The sequence below is a fragment of the Panthera uncia genome (genome assembly GCF_023721935.1).
Source record: "Panthera uncia isolate 11264 chromosome E2 unlocalized genomic scaffold, Puncia_PCG_1.0 HiC_scaffold_19, whole genome shotgun sequence".
In the NCBI taxonomy this organism is placed as follows: domain Eukaryota; kingdom Metazoa; phylum Chordata; class Mammalia; order Carnivora; family Felidae; genus Panthera; species Panthera uncia.
The window spans coordinates 1172055-1183359 of record NW_026057588.1 but is presented as its reverse complement, the minus strand read 5'-3'; the positions used below and the strand labels follow the sequence as shown (position 1 = coordinate 1183359).

The 11305-nt window shown below is 40.6% G+C and overlaps 1 protein-coding gene across 1 annotated transcript in view; it reads left to right on the top strand.

The window, feature by feature from the left end:
• LOC125915626 (zinc finger protein 677-like) overlaps positions 1-11305 on the top strand; it is a 48401-nt gene that overhangs the window by 28569 nt on the left and 8527 nt on the right. The window contains 1 exon segment of the mRNA XM_049621558.1: positions 9120-9188. Within this exon segment, the coding sequence (XP_049477515.1) occupies positions 9174-9188 (15 nt within the window). The 5' untranslated portion in view covers positions 9120-9173.

The window sequence follows — 11305 nt, the reverse complement described above, 5'->3', positions numbered from 1 at the left end:
ACTCAAGTTACAGAAGAACACATTTCAGCAATTCCCATTCAGGCATGCTATTCGTGCTGTGAACCAGGTATTTTAATTAGTTCCATCGCACTCATTATCACACACACATGCCTTTAGAGAAATCACATTATTGCTCCCGAAAATGTCTCTGTGACTCTTGCTCACGTTATTGAATAGCAGATTAATTTTGAAATTATAATCTTTTTGTTTAAAAATTTTTTTAATGTTTATTTATTTTAGAGACAGATAGAACACAGTTGGACCTTTCCCAACTAGACAAACTCTTTGTCTTGCTCATAGACGAACACTAGAGATATTCCACTAAGGCCAGAAAACCACACTAAAAAACGTACATGGTCACCTGTTCTATTAATTTGTCATTGTATTGGGGGGTTAGCCAGGGCCATTTAAAATGCCCTAAGAATTAGAAACAAAGATGCAGAACTATGTTTGTATATGATTCAAGTATATGTCCCAAAACACAAAGGAACTGATAGAAAATCCAGTATTAAAAATAATTCAGTAAGCTAATAGGACATAATACTGACATACAAAAACAATAGCCTTTTTGTACATAGGCTAGTATTTTTTATTTTTTTATTAAAAACACTTTTTAATGTTTATTTATTTTTGAGAGAGAGAGAGAGAGAGGGGGGGGCAGATTGAGAGGGAGACACAGAATCCGAAGCAGGCTCCAGGCTCCAAGTTTTCAACACAGAGCCCAATGCGGGGCTTGAACCTACACACTGTGAGATCATGACCTGAGCCCAAGATGGACGCTTAACCGACTGAGCCAACCAGGCCCCCATGTACACAGGATATGTTTATACAATAGCCTAGGTGCAATAAAGACACATTTATGAGTTATTAAGAAGGTTATTAAGAAAGTGTAACATAAGATGAAATAGGGGCACATGGGTGGCTCAATTGGTTAAGCATCCGACTCTTGATTTCATCTCAGGTTGTAATCCCAGGGTCATGGGATCAAGCCTCCTGTCTGGTGCTGCACTGAGTGTGGAGCTCGCTTGGGATTCTCTCTCTCTCTCTCTCTCTCTCTCTCTCTCTCTCTCTCTCTCTCCCTCTCTCTCTCTCTCCACCTGCCTCTATCCCCCACTCTCTCTCTAAAATAAACAAATAAATAAATAGCTTTAAAAAATAAATGAAACTAGCCAGTAATGAAACTAACAAAAATGTGTAAAGCCTATATGGGGGAAAAAATTAAACATTCCTGAAATATATGAAAATAGAAATAAATGAATATAAATTCATGTCATGTTCTTGGGTAGAAAAAGTCAATGTTATAAAAAGGTCAATTCTCCTTAACCTAATTTATGAATTTAATTTGATCCTGATATAGTTTTTTAAATATATTGACATAGGTTTTCGAACTAGCAATGTTACTGCAAAAATCTTACAGAATAATGAACAAATAAAAATATTCACAAAAACTTAAAAAAATCAGTATGGATATCCTTATGAGATGTTTATTTATAAACAGATTATGAGATCAGTGAAGCTAAAAATTCAGAAGTATGCCAAAGTGCATAAGAAAAGTTAATAACCAGCATAAACTAAAGTGGGGATAACATCATTAATGCTTGGTATTTGGGAAATGGGAATTCCTATCAAAATGACAATAAATGTTCTTTTTTGTTTTTTTAAATTTTTTCTTAAGTTCATTTATTTTTGAGGGAGAGGCAGAGGCAGTGTGTGAGCAGGGGAGGGTCAGAGAGAGAGGGAGACACAGAATCCAAAGCAGGATCCAGGCTCCGAGCTGTCAGCACAGATCCCAACGCAGGGCTCAAACCCAGAAACCATGAGATCATGACCTAAGCCAATGTTGGACGCTTAACCAACTGAGCCACCCAGGTGTCCCGACAATAAATGTTTTTATTCTTCACATCCTACAGCGGGATAAAGGTCAAACAAAAGAGAAGTCTATATGGTAAAAAATAATTAAAAATGATTAAATACCTTCCTAAGACCTGCTTCTCAAGCACCTGACTGTAGCCAACCTCTGGCTCATCATCATTAAAGACGTTGCTCAGCAACACTTCTGGCTTGAAAAATATCTTCGTTGAGTTTTGATGCGTATTTGTTTTGTATGTTCTGAGTGGCCACTGGTGTATCCATTGGCATCACCTGCTTCTTGAGTGTCTTCCGGGACATCACGATTGGCCCCAGGAACTCCAAGATGATAGAACTTAAAATAAAAGCTCTGTGCACCTCTCTAACAATCAGCTGCTGGATCCTCACTGTGGGGGTAAATACCACTTTCTCTCTTCTTGTGACTGACAATGAACAGTGGAAACATCACAAAGAAATTTGACCAGGGGGTGCTGAATAACAAGATCACACAATCACCATTTGCCCTACTTTTAACCTTCCTTCCTGTGGGCCATTTGGGATTCATGACCTGGACCAGCATCTCCATAGTTTTCCACGTCTTAAGATACAAGCAGTGGGTCCAGCACATTCACAGGACAACATCTCCAGAATTTCCCCAGAGGTGAGGGCTACCCAAGGCATCCTTGTTGGCACCTTTGTATCGTTTTAAGCTCTCTCTTCCACCTTTTCATTTCATTTGGCTCTTTCTGAAAATCCCAGTTGGTGGGTGCAGAACCCCTCTACCCTAATCACTCCATGGTTTTTTTTAACAATCAGCCCTTCTGTTCTCTGGAGCCCTGACCTTATTGTGTCCAGGGTCGTCTCTGCATGCTACAGAAGGCATACACAACTCTCTAAAATGACAAGATACCTATAAACTATTGTAAACTGTTAAAGAATGTGTAGTCATGTGTTCATTCACTCCTTGCAGAGATTTAAGCACTGGAGGGGGCAGTCACTTAATAGAGAGGGTGTGAAAAACAAATCCAGCCAGCACCACCTTCAGGATTTCCACAGGAAAACAGAAGAGGAGCTATTAACTTGCATATTTCCTATTAAAGATTATTAACAGTATATATGATGCTGCTGAAAATGTGAAAACCTAGTTTTACAATTTGCTTGTATTATTCACATAAAGAACACACATGTCTCTGGAAATATTTCAAAACCACCATTTCATCAGTACTAGGAAAAGTTAAGTATCTCTGAAAGAGTACACCTTTTACAAGCCTCCTCATCTGCACTTGTTACCAAGCATTCAGAAACAGAAAACAAAAAGATCTAATTTTCCGGGTACCTGGATGACTCAGTGGCTGACCCTCAGACTCTTGCTTTTGGCTGAGGTCAGGATCTCAGGGTTTGTGAGATCCAGCCGAGTTGGGGGGGCGGGGGAGGGGACAGAGGGCTCTGCTCAGAGCCGGCTTGGGATTGTAGATCTAGCTCACTGTCCCTCCCCGCTTGCTCTCCCTCCCGTGCTCTCTCTCAAAATAAATACATTTTTAAAAATCTAATTTTCAAGGAAAAAAAATCCTTCCAAAATAACCGAGAACAAAGATTTAAAAAAATTAAAATTGCAATGAAATTTGGCAATTAAGGGCTTAAGCAAATACAGGTGCCATGTGGTAGGTTTCAAAGACGTTTGGATTTGTAATTCATCTCGAGAGGTGTGGATTCGAATATCAAATCTAAAGAAAAAGACATTAATGAACACTTATAGAGGCAAAAATGTTCCTTTAAAGCAACTTGCCAGCTTTTCGCTCCCACAGCCCAGGGCGGAAAGCAGTCCAGCAAGTAGAGAGAAGTGACAATTCAGTGAAAAGCTCTGATGGGGAGTTAATACCAAACTGCACATTCTCCACAAAACGGTTTTGCATTTCGCAATGTAGCGTCCATCACCGACAATGACCACCCCGGCTTTTGCTGCATTAAACAAAGAGCTGTAACTGTCCACGTCTCAGTCGATCCACTAGGACCCCCAGCCCCAGGTCCCCGCGCTGCTCCGCCTCCCCAGCTGGAGGCGCGTCTACACTGCTTGCTACAAATGTTTCCCCCGGCATCGTGTTGAATTTGTCAAATACCGCCGCTCCCAACAGAAGCGGCCCACCCTTCCCTAACCTTGTGCCCAGCCTGGCTCCAAACGACACTAGCGGGATTGGGAGGAATCCAAAAGCAGAACCTGAAACCGCGGGGCAGGAAAGACAAACAGGACTGACAGACACCAGGAAGCAGACCCTGCGCAGGGGAGGACACTGCACGCCCAGGCCCCGCCTAAACCCGCCGCGTCATAGACGCGCCTCGGCCCCGCCCAGCGGCTCGCGCTTGCGCACTTTCCTGCAGACCCGGAACTGGATCGCCCGGAGCAACCAGCGCGCTCGGGTGAGTGAGTCTCCATTTTCCAGGTTTACACCAGGGGCCGTGCTCCTAAAGCCCCGCCTCCACATCCAGGTTTCGGGGTCGCCTGGAAGGTAAAATCCTTGCACTCACTCGTCCCGTTCACCTCTCGCGGCGTGGCTATAAGACGTTCAGATCCCAGTCGCTCGGGGCGGGTCCCGGGCGTCTGCATCGTTTCCGTTTAAAATCGCTCTGAGGCAGGTACGGGCCCAGCCTTTCTGTCTCTGGCCCTTGCAGACCCCGATCGCCCTGACAGTCGCTTTCCTGCTCAGAACCTTTCTCTGACTCCCGAGTCTCCCCCCTGCCGTCCACCCCCAACCGCGTCGGGCACAGTCGTCACTAGGGAGGTGGATGCAGGCCCTTCGCCCCGCCGCAGGGAGGGCAGAGTGGGGACAGAGATGGCAGGGAAAGACGCAGAAATCTGCGGAGTTAGAAGGCCATCATAAAGTGTGGGGAGAAAGAACGGCGGGGATTGAAACAGAGGCCGTAATAGAGTGGGGTCAGACTGTTGGAGGAGGAATAGTGAAGCAGGGACACAGAAATGGACAAAAGGACAGAAGAGAAACAAGGACACAGAGACTTATACAGAGAAGAAAACACGTAGTGGTCTCAGACAAAGCACAGGACCCAAACCCAGGTGAGTACTGAATTGATTGGAAATGGGGATATTAAGTTGTGAAGTACTGATTTGTGGCTTTATGACCTCATTAATCTAAAATTTGGTGAATTGTTCCAGTTATACAGAAGAGATTGAGAGTTGTGAACCCTGATGTTTGAGGCATCTGCTCTTTCTAAGCATTGCATCAGAAGATCAATTCCATTTGCAACCCCTACTCATCTAGAGGGCAGAGGACTAGCTCAGTGAGTTAACCAGGGAAGACTTTCTATAACCACATGGTGCTTTTTACAATGGCCATCATTAACAGTACTGTTTGTCTCTCTCCCTTTTTTCTGTGGCTCATGGTATTCTTTGGTGTATCCTCACACTTGTTTTGGCTTTAATCTCAGAATCCATTGGATATCTTTTTAATTTCCAAATTATTTTCCCTCTGAATTTTATTGTTCAGATTATGAATTTTATATACTTTCTACTCTATCATATGTTGGAACCATTCTTTGATTTCTTTATAATATTTCCTTACACATCTGTTAAGGATGTGGATAATCTTTAACACTCAAAACGTGTTCAGGCAGTTAATTTAATATTCAACAGTTCTCTTTTTCCCTTAAGTGATCTTTTACATTACTGAGTTCCAAGCTGAAGTCTCCAACTAATTAGACGATCCCCTCAAGTCCCCTTTGTGTTTTCTGCACACATGTTGAAAGGTGGTCTGGATTGATGTGGAACTTTGTTCCAGCAGAGCCCATCTGTTCATAATACAGATTGCTCAGAGCTCATACCCACAGATGACCCTTTTTCATGTTTTCCAGGACTTGTAACTATTTGTAATTTCATACAGCTTTTCTGGAAAAGAGGAATTAAATGTTTGGGTTTGATCAAACCCATGAAAGAGAAGCCTCTCTTGTTCGGGAATATGAAAGGTAATCTGGAATTAGGACCAACACTTTTTTTTTTTTTTTTTTTTAATTTACATCCCAGTTAGCATGTAGTGCAATAATGATTTCAGGAGCAAAATCCAGTGACTCATCCCCTACATATAAAACCCAGTGAACATCCCAAGAAGTGTCTTCTTAACGCCCCTTATCCATTTAGCTCATCCTCCCACCCAGCACCCTTCCAGCAACCCTCAGTTTGTTCTCTGTATTTAAGAGTCTTTATGTTTTGTCTCCCTCCCTGTTTGTACATTATTTTTGCTTCCCTTCCCTTATGTTCATCTGTTTTGTGTCATAAATTCCACATATGAGTGAAGTCGTATGTTGTATGTGTTACTCTCACTGCTAATTTCACTTAGCATGATACACTCTAGTCCATCCATATTGTTGCAAATGGCAGGATTGCATTCTTTTCGATTGCCAAGTTAATACTCCACTTATATATATACATATAATACTTGTATATACTTATATACATATATACTTGTGTGTGTGTGTGTGTGTATATATATGTATGTATGTATATATACACATATATATGTATATACCACATCTTCTTTATCCATTATTCAGTCGATGGACATTTGGGCTGTTTTCATTCTTTGGCTATTGTCAATAGTGCTGCTTTAAACATTGGGGTGCATGTCCCCCTTCGAAGCCACACATCTGTATCCCTTGGATAAATACGTAGCACTGCAAGTGCTGGGTCATTGGGTAGTTCTATTTTTAATTTTTTAAGGAACCTCCATACTTTTTCCAGAGTGGCTGCACCCATTTGCATTCCCACCAGCAGTGCAAAAGAGATCCTCTTTCTCCGTGTCCTCGCCAACATCTGTCGTTGCCTGAGTTGTTACTGTTAGCCATTCTGATAGGTGTGAGGTGGTATCTCATTGTGGTTTTGATTTGTATCTCCCTGATGGTGAGTGAAGTTGAGCATTTTTTCATGTGTCGGTTGGCCATCTGGATGTCTTCTTTGGAAAAGTGTCTATTCATGTCTTCATTTCTTCACTGGATTGTTTTTTGGGTGCTGAGTTTGAGAAGTTCTCTATAGATTTTGGATACTAATCCTTTATCTGATATGCCATTTGCAAATATCTTCCCTCATTCCGCTGTTTGCCTTTTAGTTTTGCTGATTGTTTCCTTCGCTGTGCAGAAGCTTTTTATTTTGATGAGGTCCCAATAGTTCATTTTTGTTTTTGTTTTTCTTGCCTCTGGAGACATGTTGAGTAAGAAGTTGCTGCGGCCAGGTCAAAGAGGTTTTGGCCTGCTTTCTCCTCGAGGATGTTGATGGCTTCCTGTCTTACATTTAGGTCTTTCATCCATTTTGAATTTATTTTTGTGTATGGTGTAAGAAAGTGGTCCAGATTTCTTCTGCATGTCACTGTCCAGTTTTCCCAGCTCCACTTGCTGAAGAGATTGTCTTTATTCCATTGGATATTCTTTCCTGCTTTGTCACAAAGATTAGTTGGCCATATGTTTGTGGGTCCATTTCTGGGTTCTCTATTCTGTTCCATTGATCTGTGGGTCTGTTTTTGTGCTAGTTCCATACTGTCTTGCTGATTACAGCTTTGTAACACAGCTTACAGTGTTACAGCTTACAGTCCGGAAATGTGATATTTGCAGCTTTGGTTTTCTTTTTCAGGATTGCTTTGGTTATTTGGGGTCTTTTGTGGTTTCATACAAATTGTAGGATTGTTTTTTCTAGCTCTGTGAAGAATGCTGGTATTATTTTGATAGGGATTGCATTGAATATGTAGATTGCCTTGGGTAGTATTTACATTTTAACAATATTTGTTCTTCCAATCCATGAGTGTGGAATATTTTTCCTTTTTTTTTTTTTTTTGGTGTCTTCAATTTCTTTCGTAAGCTTTCTATAGTTTTCAGGGTATTGATTTTTCACCTCTTGGGTTAGGTTTATTCCTAGGTATTTTATGGGTTTTGGGGCAGTTGTAAATGGGATCGATTCCTTGATTTCTCTTTCTGCTGCTTCATGATTGGTGTATAGAAATGCAATTAGGGGCACCTGGGTGGCTCAGTCCGTTAAGTGTCTGACTTCAGTTCAGGTCATGATCTCACTGTTTTTGAGTTTGAGCCCTGCGTCGGGCTCTGTGCTGACAGCTCAGAGCTTGGAGCCTACTTCGGATTCTATGTCTCCCTCTCTCTCTGCCCCTCCCTTCCTCATGCTCTGCCTCTCTCTCTGTCTCTAAAATAAACATTAAAAAAAAAAAAAGAAATGCAATTGATTTCTGTGCATTAATTTTATATCCTGAGACTTTGCTGAATTCATGGATCAGTTCTAGCAGTTTTTTGGTGGAATCTTTGGGATTTCCATATAAAGTACAAGTCATCTGCAAAGAGTGAAAGTTTGACTTCCTCCTTGCTGATTAGGATGCCAGGACAAGCCCTTTCTGCTTAAAGCTATCCAGGCCATCATTTCAGAATTTACTTACACCCAGTTCTGCTCACTCAACTCAAACTTCTTAAGGGTAACTTGGTAAAATTACTCCCCTTCTGAGCCCCAGTGTACCTACCTGTAACATGGAGACGACAGACCAAAAATTCTGAACCTGAGCTAATAAGATCCCTGAAATGATTTTCAAAGTTGGGTGTGTTTTTGTGTTGGCAGTTGTCTGGATGAGGGTATGCAGTTATCATTAGAGTTTACAATGTGACCCATTTCCAAAAATAATAAAAACCACTTAGAAAGAGGCAGAATAGTCTTAGAGAGAGAGACATGCCTCTGTCAGCTCCACCCTCTCTGTGTGTCTTAGCTATATCTTAAAAATTTGTGTCATCTTTTGACATTAAACCTCCTCATGGCTTCCCATCACCATGAGGACAAAGATCTAAACTCTGAGTGTAGTAACCAGGGAGCTTTGGAGCTCAGGTGGCTCTTAAGACTTGTTCCAAATTGACGGCATGGACAAGCTTCTGTGTCCTCCATCAACCATTCATTGGATGCTGGCTTCCTAGGGAGGAGCCAAGAACTTGAATGAGGGAGTTCCCTTAGGCTGAGTGCCAGGTAGACAAGACAATGCAGTTTCAGTAGAGTGTGTACGTTTCAGCAGGAGGGGAGGGCTTTCTGAAGAAATGCTTGACAAATGCACTTGTTGGACTCCATATAGGAGTTTGTTCTCCCTGAATCCCTTCTGTTGCGGTGGGCAGCAAAGGTCTGTGTTTCTCCCATAGTAAGGTGCTCTCTGTATGCATACTCTATATGCATACTATGGCAGAGGAAGAGGATATCTTGATTCTAAACATTAAACAACATACTTTTTGTCACACAGTATAACCTTACCTGAGAAGGAAGACCAGAAGAAGAGGGGGGAAAAAAAGGAGGAATGGCTCTTTTCCAGGTAAAAGTCATATTTTTTGATGATTGTTCTTCCTAAAATGTCACATTTTGGACTCATTAATCTTCTCCATCTCAGAGTTGTCCTGCCTACAGTGTTTACTCACACCCAGGGCCTTCTCCCAGTCTCCTCTCATCTCCATGCAGATTCCATCTCACTGTGACCCAGTGACATGGAACTTGGGAAGAGGCTCCTTTTAGGTGGTTATCCTGTGAAGGAGTTTCTTCGCAGGCAAGAACTAGAGATGGGGGAAGTGGGCTGTCGTGTGCTTGAGGTTGGGCAGTTGGATTCTTCAGAGACTCCTTCTAGATGCCCATTCAGCTCATATAAATAAACCAGGATTAAAGAGATTACATACTAAGTAATATATTAATGCTCACAAGTACTTGAGAAACCCTGGAAAATAAGACTGACGGGGAAATTTGCTTTGATTTTACAAATAAATGCCTTTTGACGTTAAACGAGGGAATCAGTGTGCTTCTGACTCCCAAATATTAATACTTTGGAATAGAATGGGAAGTTCAAAGTATGGATAAGGAATAGAGAGTTTTGTTTTGTTAACACAATTAGTTTTAAAATGTAGAATCAACCTACTTTTCTAACAGTAAGTGTTCTTTAAATTATTTATAGCACATCCATCTCATAAAGACCATGTGTGGTGTTCTTTCAGGAACTCTTATGCTGTAGATCTTTTAAATAAAAATGTTTATAACTTAGCCTGACATAGGACCAGAACTTTCTGTCATCAGAGAGGCTGGTGCTCAATTTTCATTTTACTAATAATTGTTAAATTTTTTTTTTTGTATTAAACCCTTCTAGTATATATTTTTGTGGTTCAGTTCCACACAGTGGTACATCTTAGAAACTAATAAGTAAAATAACCATTCCCTCTCACATCTTTCACCATCACGGATTGTCTTCATCAGGAACTGATGTTCTCTTTAGTGCAAATCTTCTAAAAATGTATTTACATATTGTAATGTGATTTTAGAAAATATTCTTCACTAAATGTTTTATCATATTTTACTCTGCAAATTGAAATATTTACATACCATATGTCTTGAAGTTGTTCTCATGTTAGTAAACGTAGAGATAACTGCTTTTTTAGATCCTCATTGGAGCATTCACTAAATGAAGAAACATGGGTCCTTTACAATTTCCTACTGTTTCAAAGAATGCCAGGTGGTGGCTTCTCAGCAGGCTGACTTCACTACAGACATCTAAGCGTATCTTAAAATTGTTATGGGGTGCCTGGTTGGCTAGGTCGATAAGGTGTCCGACTTGGGCTCAGGTCATGATCTCATGGTTAATGAATAAGAGGTCCACGTGGGGCTCTGTGCTGACAGGTCAGAGCCTAGAGTCTACTTCGGATTCTGTGTCTCCCTCTCTCTGCCCCTCCCCTGCTCACATTCTTTCTCTCAAAAACCAATAAACATTTAAAAAAAAAAAGAAAAAAAAAAGATTGTACAGCTTAAGCATGATTACCAGGTTAATGATAGTCTTTCTGAGGAGGCACAGACGTTCCACTTACTAAATAAAGATTTTAAATCAACTGTCTTGAACATCCTCAGCTAAAGGAAAACATGGAAAACATCTAAGAAGTAGGAGAATAATGTTTCAACAAATAGAAAATATCAGTAAACAGACAGATGAAATAGAAAGGGATGGAATAGTTATTCTGGAGTTAAAAAAGTATAATAGCCAAAATTCAAAATTCACTACAGGGTGAATGGACAATAGACGGACAATAAGAATAAAGAATCAGTGAACCTAAACATAAGTTAACTGAAATTATCAAGTGTAAGCAGAAGAAAGGGAGAAAAAGAATAAAAGGGAAAAAAAGAAGAAAAATGACTAGAGACTAAGAAATCTTCAAACACTATCAAGAATACTGATATACATGTAATAGGAGTCCTAGAAGGATAAGACAAAGAAAGGGCAGAAAGAATATTTGAAGAAATATTTGAAGAAATTCAACCAGTTGAAAACCTCCCCAATATGTCAAAACAACCTACACATCCAAAAAACTCAATTAACTTCAAGTATGACAAATGCATGGAGATCCCTGGCAAGCACATAATCAGTCAGCTTTTTATTTTTTTATTAAAAAAAATTTTTTT